At 40.7% G+C, this 16457-nt stretch overlaps 1 protein-coding gene across 4 annotated transcripts in view; it reads left to right on the forward strand.

Moving 5' to 3' along the window:
* The window catches only part of LOC131226271 (uncharacterized), a 69092-nt gene extending 52839 nt beyond the window's left edge, over positions 1 to 16253 (forward strand). For 2 of the 4 annotated variants that reach the window (XM_058222065.1, XM_058222066.1), the window contains exons 29-31: positions 11177 to 11713; positions 11863 to 11995; positions 15936 to 16253. In XM_058222065.1, the coding sequence (XP_058078048.1) occupies positions 11177 to 11713; positions 11863 to 11995; positions 15936 to 16189 (924 nt within the window). In that variant the 3' untranslated portion in view covers positions 16190 to 16253. The remainder of the gene's footprint in view (positions 1 to 11176; positions 11714 to 11862; positions 11996 to 15935) is intronic. The other 2 variants (XM_058222067.1, XM_058222068.1) reach the window with 1 other exon arrangement.
* Positions 16254 to 16457: the final 204 nt, after the last annotated feature.

Genomic DNA, 16457 nt, shown 5'->3' on the forward strand with positions numbered 1-16457 from the left:
TTAGAATACAGCTTCCACCATACTTTCCTTTTTATGTTTGCTTGTTATATTCTGTATTTTCTCATTTGTATGTTTTCTTATGGGTTTTGTTACTTGTCCCATGTTAATTATCTGTACAAGTGACTCCTATATGAACTTGCCTTACACCTAGTGTAGGGTATTAATCAGTCAAGATGTAGCTTCCTGTGTACCTGAGAGCTCTAATCCCCGAGTGCTAAGTGCATCGACTCTTTAGTAATGCAAAGTGCTTCTTGTATTTCATTGTCTCTGAGTACTTAACAAGGTTTTGAGTGAGAAATCCTACCTGACTCTATTGATTATGTTTACTTTATTTGGTGATTCATAGTGTTTCTTTTAATTTACACATATTCTCTGTGAATTGTTGCTCCTGCGTACCTGAGAGCTCTGTGTACCTGAGAGCTCTAATCCCCGAGTGCTAAGTGCACTGACTCTTTAGTAATGCAAAGTGCTTCTTGTATTTCATTGTCTCTGAGTACTTAACAAGGTTTTGAGTGAGAAATCCTACCTGACTCTATTGATTATGTTTACTTTATTTGGTGATTCATAGTTGTTTTTTTAATTTACACATATTCTCTGTGAATTGTTGCTCCTGTGTACCTGAGAGCTCTAATCCCCGAGTGCTAAGTGCACTGACTCTTTAGTAATGCAAAGTGCTTCTTGTATTTCATTGTCTCTGAGTACTTAACATGGTTTTGAGTGAGAAATCCTACCTGACTCAATTGATTATGTTTACTTTATTTGGTGATTCATAGTTGTTTCTTTAATTTACACATTCTCTGTGAATTGTTGCTCACTTGCTCCATATCTTTGCACATAAAAAATTATAAATCATGGCCCTTGTTTTGTTATGTTGTCATTTTCAATCAATGCCCATTGCCCATCTTGCCTCAATTTAGGTATTGCATACAAAGCTTTAGACCATGCCTCACCCAACATTGGCTAATGTGGCTATGGTGAGCTTTTGCATGGCATACATCAACTATTCGATGGCATGCCCTCTTTGTGCTACCTGTTTGATTGCACTCAATATTGTATGCACTGCAAGTTAAAACGAGTGTAGTCCCACACTAAAGCAGGTAGAGTCGCTAATCTGACAAGCTTTATGTGGTAAGTGGGAGTGATGTGGAAACATGTCTAAGGGAGAACCAAATGTGGCAGAAAAAGGCGGGCTTATGCCTTATAGGGACATGATCATTGGGCCGCGGAAAGGGGGAAGAAGGGAGGAAGCATGCATGATTTTGTCTAAGGCAAAACATCCATTTATAGGACTGAGGGAACACAAAATAATGCAGGGTGAGGAGAAGAGAAGCGAATGATGGGAACGAACCATTGGGGATAGTGAGGTCTAGAACATTATTGCAATTTTGGAAAGAGATAACACCAGTCTGATGGTTTTTAGGTTGATTTCTTCTAAAGTGTTTCAAGAGGAGATGAAGGAAAACTAGCTGGAGTTCGTCTTAGAATTCTACAAAAGGTGTAGAATTCTAAGATCTTAAATAGATTGGGGCTTCCTTCATCATGCTAAGAAAGGACTGAAAGTCCAAAAGATTAGACACAACTCTCGTTGGAGGCCTTTTTTTTAAAAGAGATAACAACATTTTATTAAAAAGCAATCTTCAAAAAAAAATAAATAATAAATTAAAAAGCTCACAAGAAACGAGAAAAGAATACAACCCAACAACAAAAGACAAACTTGAAAGAGGGAGCCGGCCGAGGCATCCTTAACATAAGGAGCCCACTTCGATATGAGGCCTTTGGAAATCCTAATAACCTTGTTAACCCCCGCACTTACATTCCTAAAGCACTGACCATTTCTAGCTCCCCAAATAACCTAAAAGACTACCATAATAACTAATCTCCACATAGCCCTCCCGAATTTATTCCCACCCCCATGTAGTCCACAGAAGATCTTCCACCGACTTTGGCATCACCCACTTGACCTTAAACAACGAGAGAAAATGGTCCCACACTCTACGAACAAAACTGTAACGAATGAACATGCGATCAATCGATTCCCCATCCTCCATGCACATGAGACAAATATTAGGGAGAATCAAGGAGCGCCTTTGAAGATTGCCAATGGTAAGGATTCTCTTCCGACCCACCAACCAAACAAAGACTGCTACATGCACTAGAGCACCATAAAACCACTGGTGGAAAGGATGAGGCAGCCGACGGGTATCCTGCAACTATGTAATCAAACTAAAGAATGACTTAACTGAGAACATGCTAGAACTTTGCCTCGACCAAAGAATGGAATCCTCATCCTGAATCGATGGGACACCATTCTTCAGAAGATCCAAAAGGCCAACCAACTCCTTTAACTCCAAATCGGACAAATTCTAGTGGGTAGGAGTCCAAATTATTGAGTTCCCCACTAGTGAGAAGCAATCCGCCACCCGAACGAACCGATCTATGGCAAGGTGCGTGAGTATCGGAAAAAGGGCTTGTATAGCACATTCGCCACACCAAACGTGAACCTAAAGTCTAAGATAACACCTTGATTATCTGAGATAACATTTGAGAGGACCACCTTCAACCTCAATGCCAAAATCTTATAAGAGCCTCCAATGACACTTGTCGGTCTCAAATCTTTCTACTTCTTAGCCCCTTCCACCTTTGGAATAAGAGCAATTAAAGTGGAGCCCATGTCTCTAGAGATGCGACTCTGTTCCACAAATTGAACTATAAAATCCATAACATCTTTTCAAACAACATGTCAAAAACACTGATAGAACATAATTGGGAAGCCGTCTGGACCTGGGGCCTTGTCCCCACACATTGAATCCACCACCACTTTCGCCTCATTCTCCAAAATCGGATGTTCAATAAAGGAAGCTTCATTGGTTGAGATCTTGTGGAAATCAAGGTTACCGAGTCTTGGCCTCCCCCACTTATCGGTGGTCAGCAACTTTGCATAAAATGAGACTATTGAGCTATAAATTTTGGTCTTGTATGAAGTGCGAGAACCGTCAATGACCAAACTGGAAATCCTGTTCGCACGAGCCCGAGCGCTAGCAATATTGTGGAAGAGTCGAGTATTTTTGTCGAAACCTTTCCACCGCCAACCAGGCTTTTTCAAATGTAAAATGCTTTGGACCCGAATTCCCTTAGCTTATGTCGAGCACAATGGGTCGATGGTTTGAAGTAACTCTACAAAGATCGTGCTGCATGACTAGCTCAAATTTTTTTGAGCCACTCCGCGTACAAGAGAAACCTATTTAGCCGCGACATGGAAACCACTTCTTGGCCATTAGTCCATGTATACTTGGCCCCACTCAATGGCAGGTCCACCATATTGTGTTGGCCCACCCAATAAAAAAAGGCCGCTATGCTGTTGGTCACCCTACCCCCTCTGGACTTCTCAAATGAGAAACAAACTACATTGAAGTCCTTGCCAACACACCAAGGAACCTCCCACTTCAGTTTGACATTGTCTCGCTCTTTCCAATATTGATCGCGTAAATCATACTGACGAGGGCCATATACAGATGTAAAAATCCAATGTAAACTAGAGGACACGTCCCGAAGTAGAACTGAGGTAGAAAACTGACCGGTGAAAGAATCAACTTTGCACCATATGTTAGAATGCTAGGCAACTATGACACCCCCATTGCTCCCATCGCCTCTAACCGATTGAAGTTGGGATTCCTACACCGCGATGATATCAACCTTCAACTTCTTGCAGACTTTACGAACCTGAGCCCTCTTCACACTACAAACAAGGCCTCGCACATTCCAAGACAAAATTAACATGGGTCACCACCTTTCCCCAACCTCACCTTCTTACCTCCATTGTCCTTGACTGTAAAATCATAATTTATAGAGCATTCCAGAATCCAGACTCAATAGTTACCTCATACCCTTGAGAGATCTCTTTGGCTTCATGGCTTGAAGATCGTGTAGACATTGAGAGGCTTTGGCTTGAACAAATTCGAAGAAATCGTGGACTTTCTTCATCACTTGTACCATAGGACGTTCCCACCCTACCCCCACCCTACCTAAAACATCCTTAGCCCAACCGAAGTGTTCTTTTGATTTAGATTTGTGCTTCGCAATTGGCTTCAAATCCAAAAGGACTTCTCCTGACACCATAGTGAGAGACACGTGTACGCGCCTTCTTAGTTCAAAGGCTTCCTCGAACAATTCCCCTTCGAAAGCCTCACCATCCAACATCAATTCCCCTTCCTCCACTTCCCGAGTTTCTTTAGGAATAACTGCACCGATCTCTCTTCCTCCACTCCTTGCTAGGTCTACCCCTAGATCAAAGGAGATGTCCTCTGCCACGGTAACGACCTCGATGGGAACTACGATCGCAAGAGAAGACTCACCCGAATGATCTACAGAGCTCCTGAATACCCCTAGGCAATTTCCCTTCATATCACAAGGAGGAGATTGAAGTCACGATTAAATAGCATCGGTAATTTCGCATGCGATGGCTTGTGAGGCGTGTGAGAGGTTTAAGTTAATATCCGCACATGCCGACAGGCAATAAGAGGCAAGGGGGCCTGAACACATTTCACACGTGTTTCGTAGGAGAATCTGACATCATCAGAAGCTTCGCTATCTAAATGCCACGTGTTGTCATCTCCATTGCTCTATTGAAAATTGGAAGCATGCGACTGAAAAGAGATGATCTTCGACCGACGCGCGTCCCGAGCCAAAAGATCGACCTTAACATGTGGAAGGCTTAGGGCTAAAATGGAACCCAAGCCTGCAGCCTTTAAAAGGTTCAGAGGGGCACACGAACCCCCTTGTACTCCCTTGAAGCACAGGGAACCACATGTCGCACCTAGAGCCATTGCGACCTCACCTACCCCCTTCTCTTGCGCTCTCCTACTCGCATGAGTCCCTTGAAACTACCAGAGCACCCAAAGCATGCTCTTTCAGCAACTCATGACCGACAACCATGGCTTCCCGGGTGCCCATCTACCTTTCTTAACCTCCAAACATCTCCCCATTTGAGTAGAGATTTGCCTGCTATCTCTCTTTGGACTTGCAAATATATTTTCCTCTCACCAACCGGCTCAATGACTGAACCTAGATCCTCCAATCCCTTCTTTCGCCAGACACGCTATCACCACCCCTAGTTCTTCTCCGAATTCCATAAAAGGATCGATGGCAACGGCCTCTCCCAAGTAAGAAACAACCACGCAAAAGAAATCCTAGAACTAGAATTCCAGCAGTACCCTCCAAATAAAAAATCAAGCCTCTTTCCCAATAACGGAGAACTCCCATACGAAAAAACAAACAATTGGACCATCCCTGTGAACTGCCTTTGCCATGAACCAAAGGTCCAAATTGACCTTCGGCTGGACGCAGATCCAAACCTCCTTATAGCCGATGGGCTTAATCGAGTACATCTCCGGTGAGAGGTGGCAACACTTGTCCAATCAGGTTGTGATTTGAGAAATCATAGCTCCATCCTTACAATAAGCCACCACTGATTGGCATAGAGATTCCCAGGACTGAGGAATAGCCTCCTCTTTCAATTGCACCTTCTCCCCATTAGATGTTTCCATAGAAAGCCACGCACTTACCTTGACTCGGTTCCCTATTCGTCTCTCAAATATGTCCTTTGCAGCAGCGATGAACCTTGGTTTCGTGTAACTACGTCCTTGTAAGTTTGAGGCTTGCCTCCCCCTACTCTAACAACAGGCCTAAGGTCCTTTGTCATAAAAGCATCCTCACCAATCTTCTTCTGTACCTTACGTCCTTAGACTGATTTTAAACCAATCGATTCTCCCTCCCTATTTTGATGCTCCAACCTAAAACACGCCCTTTGCCAATGCTACCTCCATGAAGCATTGATACTGCTCGGGTAATTCGTCCTCGGAGCTCATGCGAACGAAGGCAAATCCCCCATAAGAGCCCGTGGATCTCTCTCTTGGCACAACGACGTCCATAACTGTGCCCGCCCTCTCGAAAAATCTGGGGAAGTTGATCGACATCCATCCCTCCGAAAAACCTGATATATACAACCTTGGAAATACCTGCGGATTTTCTATCTTACTCGACTTCCTTTCCGACTTTCTTGTTTTTCCTTTTAACTCTCCCACAATCACCTCTGTCTTCACCTCCCACCGAGTCTACTCTCAGCACCACCTGCCAAATCCCTCGTGTTGTCTACATCCACGCATATAGATCTAGGAATGCGCATCTACGAAGTCCCTGCACGAAGATGCTAAGCTGACATTCCTTCGCGGTTAACGAACTTTCTGTATGGTGCCACAAGGACAACCTGGTTTTATTTGCAAGCAAGACATGGAGAAGGCTTATGATTTTGTAAATTGGAACTTGGAAGCCGTCACATTTTGAGGAGGTTACTTTTTGTGTGAGAGGGGAATGTGGATGTCAGAATGTGCAGGACCCGGTCATTAATTGTGGTTTGGTTAATGGGTCACCTAAGGGCTTTTCCAATGTGTTGAGGGGCGTCCATCAAGTAGACCCACTTTTTTTTTTTTTTCCTTCTTCTTTTAATCTTTGAGGTGCTAGAAGCTCGCAGCAAAATGGTTGAGAAGGCATATTAGGAGTGTATTATCGGTCTTTAAGGTGGAGAACACGAGTTTTTGAGTTTCCCTTCAATTTATGGATGACATGGTTCTCTTCAACAAAGGGAATAGAGTCTAGGTGGTTAACTTGAGGGAGTTATTGAGGTTCTTTGAAGGAGTGTCTAGTCAAAAGATCAATCTGCAAAAAACTTGAGATTTTGGGTGTTTAGTTGAGGAGGTGGTGCATGAATTAATAAGGGTGTAAGATCAATCTGGAAAAAAAAAGAAAAGAAGATTTGGAGTGCTTAGGCGAGGAGGTGATGCATGACTTAATAGGGGTGCTCAATTGCAAAGTTGGAAGTCTTCCTTCTTCCTTTAGAGGGTATGGGCTTCCAAGGCTCTCACTCTCTGTTTTCTCTCCCTCTGATATAGGATCTTATTTATGAGGAATTAGGGTGATCTATAGTAAATTCATTTCATAATTTTCATGGGTGTGAAGATGAGGCCATGTGGGTCACCCAGACGAATGAGCCACTAGCATTGATTGAGGACTTTATTCGGTTGCAGCAGTCAACCAAAGTGCAAAGCCCTTCTTCCTCAATAGGGATAGGTGGTGCATCAGAGGATCAATTCCCATGGAAGATTTACAATAAATTCATTTGGGAGTTGAGGCGAGGTCCTATGGCTTCAATATCCAACTTGCATGGTTCGCCAACAACGATGGCATACCAAGAGTGGTGGCCTATTGGGTGGATGGTAAAGCTTTTCACCATTGACCATTTGCAAAATAGAAATATATTCACAAACATGCGAATCACGTGCCGTAAGGATACAAAAATCAACAAATTATTTGTTTATCCATCGCACAATGACGTTGGATATTTCAAGGGGGTCTTTTGACCCACTTTGAGGTGGCATGACCGATCCTATAGGGTAGATTCTAGGTTTCCCAAACTTGTAACTGGGGTGCCCATGGAAAAGGAGGCAGTGTTTGACTCTATTAGCGGCGACTAGGTCCATTTCAAAAGAATGTAACAATATTGTTTTCAATAACAGATCTGAACCATCAGAATTCATTTTCCCAAGGGTTAAGGGGAAGGGTGTTTTCTTGAATGACGCGCCTAAACGTTTTTTGTGTCTGTAATTAAGAGGATTTTCTATGGTCCTCTTTGTTGTTCCTAGATTGTTAGGGAAAGGACAATCTATCACCATACTTCTCTTCTCGATACGTTTAAAGCTCATATTTCCTTTTTTTTTTCATTAGTTTATTAAAATGTTTGTGTTACTTTAGAAGAAGTGACCTAAGCCTATGTACGAAAGCGCCATAAACTTTTGGCAGACAAAACAACCATCTATGCTAAACATGCTCAACTCAGCAGTATACGTAGTTCGGGTCCATACTCTTGCTCAAGTGGTAGACTCTCAGGAGTCTCAAAACCTGGTCAAGGGTTCGAGTACCCATAGGTGGTGAAATTCCACTAAGGCGTGAGTGTGTGGGGGTTTGTGTGCGTGTGTAAAAAAAAAAAAAAGGCAGTATACATAGTTCATCTCCACTCAAGGGACTGGTGGGCATACTTAATATCTGTTCAACTCAAGGAATCCTGCTATTGTTAGTTGGATAGTTCCATAGGTTTATTAGTCAGTGACTTCACGATGTCATGCAAAATCTACACTCATAGTAGAGAAGGTATCATGTGAATCATTGGTATTGCCAACTGTTTAAATCTTCTCACACCTAAATTCATAGGTGTTTCTTCTAATATAATCGGCTATGACATGCTTTCATGTTCTAGGGACTAGTACAACTATGATACTCACATCCTTTAAAAAAAATAAAAAATTGCCCTTAAATTAGAAGTGGTATCAAATTCTGGTGTGGGGGTGAGGAAGCGTCTGTTTCAAAATGTCAGCAAGTATAAACAGTCGGAGAAGGCACTTACGTTTGAATTGAAACTGTGATTCGAAGAGATAGTGACAGTTGGTTGGAAGGGTGTACCCAATACATGAACCACATTCAAGTAGCATCGATACGCCTTGCTAGGGCAAAGGTAATCATTGAGGTTCAGGACTTGCAACTGGCCTAGCCAATTTACTCAACAAGCCCCATATTTTTCTCTGGATAGAGGCAGGCATGAATAAGTTGGGTCATCGTCTTATTGATGAATTATGATATGCTAACTCAGCTGCTCACACCGATGCAGCTATGTTGTTCACTCACCATGTAAGTCACTAACTATATACCCATTGACCTAGAACTAACACGATCTCCATGTGTTTTTTTATTTTTTATCAATGACAAAATTTATTAAGCAAGCCCTCCATGCAGAAAGAAACAGAATCAATGATAAGAGTCTCCTTAGAAAGAGAAGATCTAAGGACACTGCTGTAACGAAGTCATAGAGACTCTCTTGCAGGATCTGGTGAAAAAAACTAACCATAGAACATGAGAACAAACTAATGCTACTGCAAGTAAAAACTAGATGCAAAGAGGAGTTGGACTATGTCAGGATCTATAGAAAACTTCTTCTAGGCATGGCGTGGGGGGAGAAATTGGTAAGGTGAGGCAATATGGAAGTTATCCTTGTTGGCTGGTATCTGGGCTGTGTGGGAGGAGAGGAACAATAGGTGCTCTTGGAATCGTAGAAGCCAGGCAGTGGATGTATTCAATAGGGGCTAAATTGAATGTAATGGAATGGGCGATCACTTGTAAAGCTGTAGGATAGTTTCCATTTTTTCCACTTTTTCTTTCCTTTTATGTTTGATGTATTCTTTGGCTTTGGCCTTGTTCTGAAAAAAAGAGCACATTTTCTAGATGCAGTTACGTCACTGGAATCACCCTCCATTACTCGCTTGTACATTTGACTAGCAAAAATCTCTGACTCAATTTTGATGGCAATGAACTCCACTGTGTTTGAGAATTGCACCCCGCTGGCCAAGGGGAAAAAATGATAGCTTGAATTGTAGTAATGCTAGAAGCTTTAGGATACAAAGAGCAACCATTGAAGTTGAGCCTCTGTTATCTTGAAGGAGCACTCCAAATGCCAGTTTTAGGGGACAGCCACCAGTAATCATCAACTGCTCTTCTTCAATTACGAAGAAGATTGGATTAAGAAATCGCTTTGAACTCTTTAACACATAGCCCCAATTAACCAAGGACATCATTAACCAAGGCTGTCTTGTCCTCCCTTATGCTTGCGCTGTGTATCCAACAATGCAACTAGGGCACCTTCTGACATTTGTAAGGCCTTAGGATACTACTCAAATCAACATTCTTGGGGTTATCATGCCTAGTTAATAGAGACCCTGAGAACTCCATAACATGCACAATAAGGGCTGACCTAGCAAAACTGAATGATTGGGTGTCCCACTATTCAATCTGTACTGACATGTGTTCATCACATCATCTTTGGGCTACACGTCAAGTTTTAGTGCGATTCAATATCAAACGAATGAGATCCATCTAAAACGGATCCAATGGTCCATATTCAATCCTGGACAGATCTGATCATTAGCAGTTAGATCTCTGCCATCCAGTGACTTCATCACGTAGAATTATGCTCCCACATAAATTTTTAGGTCAATTGGACCTTTAATAAGTGAGATATGGACTTATCAAATCAATGCAAGGTCAATAGCAAACTTGTACGATGTTCTCAACAACAGATCGATTAAGCATCCACCTTACGTAATGTCCGGTATTAAACCATCATCCCACTGACTCGTGCAACTTGGCTAAACCTGTGACCACACGATCAAAGGGAAATCTAAATCCATTAGTCAAGATTGCATGATCATGTGTGCGGGCTCATCATGGGCTAGACATGTGGCGCCACCACTCACCAAGCATGGATGGGCCTCACATACCCCGCACATGTGGATGTCTAATCCAAACAACGATCAGAAGATCACAAAACATGTCCAAATAAGCGAATACACAATGTCAGGCCCAAATCTCACCGAGCGGCAATCATGGATTTTTTTACAAGCTCACCATTTTCAATCATCCTTTGGTAAACCTGAGTCAATAGATGTTTTCACTTTTCAAAGTATGCCAATTGGGCCAGGTACAAGTTTCATCCCAATCTGATCTAAGATAAATCAGTCCTGCCGAAAATCATCCTAAACGGCCACCATTCAATCCTGCCAGATCTGGAAAGAATCTGTCTGATCCAACCAGACCATCTCAAAGAGTACATCGAGAATGCAACTCAGACCAAATTTCATATCAACGGTTTTTGAAATATGGCCCACTCAACAGACGATCAATCTTAAACATCAAATATTGCCACGATCCAGTCTCTGATCTAGATGAATGACTACATGATTTTGAAGAGCTCGAAACGCTGACAACCAAACACAATGACTTTTTATGGGCAATAAACACCATTTTACATTCATTTATTGGCTCTTGGATTATATATTCTTGCTTTAGGTTAGCTTCATTTCATTGTTCCAGTCTTGGATCTTTTTAATGTACTGCATGTATTTGCAGCTTCATCTGAAGACTTCTGTTGTTAGCTTTGTTTGCAACTAAATATTTATCAACCCTTTTCTAATGTGTTTTATTACTTCTATCTCTTTTGTGCTCGGTTTTGATGTAATTGGATTGTATCATCCCAGGAACTATTTTATCTTTAACTCAATTCTCTTCTTTTGTTTTTCAGGGAATATGGGAAGCAATCTGTAAATTTCTGCTGTATCCACACATGTGGTTACGAAACATATCCAGCCGCCTCGTGGCCTCATATTTTGCAGTTGTAACACAGGCTAGAAGTTTGGATCAGGGAAAGTTAGACCTGGGATTTTCACTAATGAAGCCAAGTAGTCTCTTTGCAATAGCTGTTTCCCTCTGTTGCCAGCTTAAGTCCCAGCTGACTGATGATGCTTCTGGCAACATTATCACTCAAAATCTCGTCTTTGCAGTATGTGGTCTACATTCCTTTGCAAGACAGAGAGAATGCACCGATCCACATGTCTTTTGGTCTACCCTCGAGCTGCATGAGCGAGACCATTTTTGTAAGGCTTTTGAATTGCTTGGTTCGAGAAAAGCAATAGTCATGTTTCAATCCGTTTCAAGCAATGATCCAAGTGGGAATTTAATTGTAAATGATCAAAACAAAAGTGAGAATCTTCCATCATTGCTAGTTGCACCTCTGCTTAGGAGAATGGGGAAGTTAGCCCTTCAAAAGGAGGATATTCAGGTATGCCTATTTAAGGGGTTGAGAAGTTCCATTAGAATAATTTGCAACATATACCTTACCAAATTCCATGATAGTTGCATTTTTTTTTTCTCCCAAACTTTACATGCCCATGTCTGTGCTGTAGTCGCTAATGACATGACATAATGCAGTTGAAGGTTGTCTTCAGTTGCTTCAAAATGATCTCATCACAGATTGGTTCAGAAGGTTGCCATGACTATGCATTCCACATGCTGCTACCATTGTATAAAGTGTGTGAAGGATTTGCTGGGAAAGTCACTACCGGTAAGTTCAGCATGTTGCTCCATAGAACTAGTTTAGATGCAATAAGTTCTTTGGAAATTGCTTACATATTGTAAGGTAATTTAGAGGAAATCATTTTCTTGTGCACATTTTATTGAGCTACCACCCATGTGTGCCACTGCATATGCTAACATGAAGTCAAATGGAATCACATGTGCATGTCTCTAGATGTGATGCCATTGTGCATCTGAGCTTGTTAGTATCTATTGAGGTTTGAATGCCTTCGATTGAGCAGCTTGCCACAGAGAAAACATGTAGCTGTCATTGTTCTCTCACAGTAAGCCATATCCATTTCTTTCATTATGAAGTCGTCTAAAAATGTCAAGAAGTTTCTTCTTCTTCTTCTTCTTCTTTTTTACCCCGTAGGTTCACATGACCAGCTAAAGCTAAACTGACTGGAATTCTAATGCAGTCAAGAATCATAGGCTAATGAAAACAAGGAGAGTGCACCAACAAATCATTCTTGGAATTTTCAAAAGCAATCCAACATAGATTTATTGGTCAAAGCTACTTTCTCTTCTTACATGTTGCGTGCAAGACCAAAAGAAACCCTAATCTAACTCTTCTCTGAGCCCTGGATTCAATTAAAGCAACTAACTTTTAATTGTAACCAACATTTTAATTTATTTTTATTTTAAAAAAAAAAAAAAAACCTTGAAAAACTAAGATCTATAGCTATGTTCATGACTAACTTTGTGACTCACAATGGTTGAATCTCGGAAAACTTTTAGAACCAGTTGCATAGATCTTGAAACAATCTTTCAAACGAGCTAAAGATCACTTAGAACAGATGGATGTACACAAAGTTATGCCCCATGGAAGTTGACAGTTTTGACACCCCATGGGTGAAGAATTGGAATGTCTTTGCTGCCCAATCGTCCTAACTTCCATTGGATTTTATTTTTTATCTTCGGGCTGTTCAATGTTTTGATGTTAATACTCAAATTCTTGATTTGAGTGACCTACTACTTTGGATCAGATCATTTTACCCAGTTGGGGAACTCATCCTCATGTTTGCGTCATCACCTACTTCAAATGGGTCTGTGATGCTTTTGCTTTTAACACACGTCCACTTCTAGGTCTGTGATGCTTTTGCTTTTAACACACGTCCACTTCATTTGTTTTTCATGGAGCTTTAATTGTTGTTTGAAATAGAAACAAACATCATAAGTCTCATCTGTGAAAAAATAGCCAAAAAAGAAGTTAATTAAAAAGGCTCAAATTTAGCTAATGGACAAAAACGGTAAATGTTTTCATTCTTCCATTTTTAGGGATGCTGCTATTGGAGTTAATAAGGAGTTAGATCTTTTTTTTTTTTTTTTTTCTAATTCATCCATATTGTATCTGAAGTCTTTCCTCATTATCTTCTCAAGCAATTGATCAATTTTTTTTAGCATTATCAAGAGATGTGGCAATGATTGATTCTTCGTCCTCAGAATAGTCATCATAGATGATTTTGAAAGAATCCCTGTTTATCTTTTCTTGATCTTTCCCCACATGATCCAGGAACAAGTGTTGGAATTCTTGCATAGACAATGTCGACCAGCTGGAAAGCAATGAATGGATGTGTTTTTAATCATAACCGGCGACCGTTAGCCACCTCATTTCTACATTACACAACAATAACCCTTAAGAATATAACCAATCAACTAGTTGAACCTTCTCAACCATCCAAACCAGGTGTAGCCCTTAAAACCTAGAACTAGACCAATATCAAACCCAAAGTCAAACTGGCTAGTGTTCTTCTGTTTTTAAACACGTTGGTTTTGACTTTGTCTTTTAGTTTGTAATGGGACTCAATTCCACTACCACATTATCTTGTGGTAGCTTTTAGATTTTTTTTTTACTTGTTTTTGTCACAAAGAATACACAACTGTCTACTATATTATTTACTTTACACCAAGTTTCAAATTATTGGGTGTCCTCCCATATGTATTATGTATCGTGGATATGTGATTTGATATTGCCCAAGATTCACATCAAATCTGCCGATAGCACTGATGTGGCTGATACATACCAATATAACACAAACTCTCTCTCTCTCTCTCTCTCTCTCTCTCTCTCTCTCTCTCTTCCATTTTTCTATTTGGGAGTTTGACTTATCTTTATTAGATTTGAGCAAGAAAAATGAGGGTCCATCTTGAATTAATATATCAAAGTATGCAGTATAGTTACATTTACGAGCAACTCATATCAATATTATAATCCATCTATTAATAATTCTCAATAGTATGCAGTATAGTTCTATAGATATAAAATTGTAGATTTGGATGGTTGTACATATACTCCTGTCGAGTTGGAGATGTCTAGTATGTATACCTCGTGCGTCTGCTTCTTCACAATTACACACTGTTCCTGCATTAAGTGATTTGCAAATTAATGAATTTGTTAAAAATTTAATTGAATCAATACGGTCATTGAGAAAATTTAAACTCAGCATTCAACATTTGACAGATAAATGAGGCAACCATGCTTCACACTGGATGGCTACATGCATATAATATCCAGAAAACACAAAACTAATACCAAGAGGATTTCTCTAATGTATGCCACATGGGTGAATCATTTTAAAGTTCATTTGACAAGACTGCTCCATTTCCTGATCTTTTATCATTGTTAACATAACATGGTATTTTCTTTTTTATAGATTTGGCTATATGGTCAGCATATTGATGTCATTTCTGCAACATGCAATCCTAGAGATGGAAATTAGTTGAATGATCCCGATTGATGAGAACATGCAGACTTGTGACAAATATGATCACAGTATTCACCTTGGGGCAGCACCCTATTATTCCACAGATAGCAAAAGAGATTTTGTTGTTTTATTGCTTTTTCTTATATAATTTACTCTCACCACCATTGCTATGATATGCTGATTCTTTATAATTTTGTTGAATTGTCCCACCCAATTTGGCATGAAACTTGGCTCATGATTTTGTTAAGAAAGTACTTTAAGATGACTATACGGACATGCAATAACTATTCTTTGCCATCACCTATCCTTGCTATGCATGATGCTTATTTATCCCTTCTCACTTCCTCAACCTTGCTCATTCTCAACACTTGAAGCATAACCTTTAAGGTCTTTCCTTGATCCTCCATCCAGATCCTATCCATTCACCATGATTCATATTCCTATTAGCATGGTTCTCACCACCTTGAGCCATGTCCAAGGGTTCAATTCAGGCAGGTTGGGTGGGGTTGAGGGTCAACCCAAGCCCAACCCTACCTCAAGAGGCCCCAACCTAAAACGTAACCCAACTGGATTTCCAACCTGAGGTGCCTCCATACTTGACCCGACCCGACCCGACCCGACCCAAATAGCTGTGATTATTCCCAACACGACCTAACCCGACCCGAAATTGCTCAACCTGAGCCCAACTCGATTTCAAATTGGTTTGTTGTTTTCCAACACTAACTTGACCTGAGTGCTGTGATAATCTGACCCAGGTTTCATCGATTTCAGGTTAACCTGAAACCAACTTGCTACCCAAGCCATGTTACTTTTAGGTCTTCCACTCATCTATTTTTCAGTCACTTGAAACCCTAACCACAAATTCTTTGCCTTATTGAAGCCATCATTTGGTCTTGTAGCACACCGAAAAACCATGTCAATTTACTATATTTAAATATTAATTGTGATCTTATCCGGATTTCAAGCCTTGACCAAGTGCATGAGTTGACTGACTTGGGAGTTGAGTAGATTTTTTGTGGTTTTTAACCATGCTACTTCAATTCACGATGACTGGATACGAGCTCACACACATCCATTTTGCACACTAATAGTTAAGCTTATCTTATTCCATGTGTCTTTGCACTCTAGACTTTGTGAAGGTTTCCTTGACTAGATTTCTGTTTGAATTATTGTCAGTATGTATTACTCCTACCACCTGATTTTTTGGCGAATTTTGTTCTTTAGATGAAGTTAAGCAATTAGCGGAAGATGTTCGTGACAACATTAAGAGGATATTGGGAGTTGAGAAGTATGTTCAAGTTTATAATATGATCAGGAAGAATCTCAAGGCAAAAAGAGACAAGAGAAGACAGGAAGAGAAGCTGATGGCCGTCGTCAATCCTATGCGCAATGCCAAGAGAAAGCTGAGAATCGCTGCCAAGCACCGGGCCAACAAGAGGAGGAAGATCATGACAATGAAGATGGGGAGGAGATGGTGATGCTCTAGCATCTTTTACCAAATGGAGGGAACTCATTGGGGGGCAGGGTGTGGGTGTGAAGGAAGAAGTGTACAGTCTGTAGCATGGCTATTTATCCCAGCCATTATTTCCCTGTATTTCAAAGGAAACTTTTTTTGGCTTTAATCCTCCGAAAGAAACAAGTTGTAAGATACTCGAATGATTATTTATAGAGAAAAATAAAGTTTTCGGTAATTACTTCTTTTTTTTTTGTTAGCTTGTTAGTACACCCTCTGTCAGATCACACGTC

This window comes from Magnolia sinica, chromosome 14, assembly GCF_029962835.1.
Source record: "Magnolia sinica isolate HGM2019 chromosome 14, MsV1, whole genome shotgun sequence".
In the NCBI taxonomy this organism is placed as follows: Eukaryota; Viridiplantae; Streptophyta; class Magnoliopsida; order Magnoliales; family Magnoliaceae; genus Magnolia; species Magnolia sinica.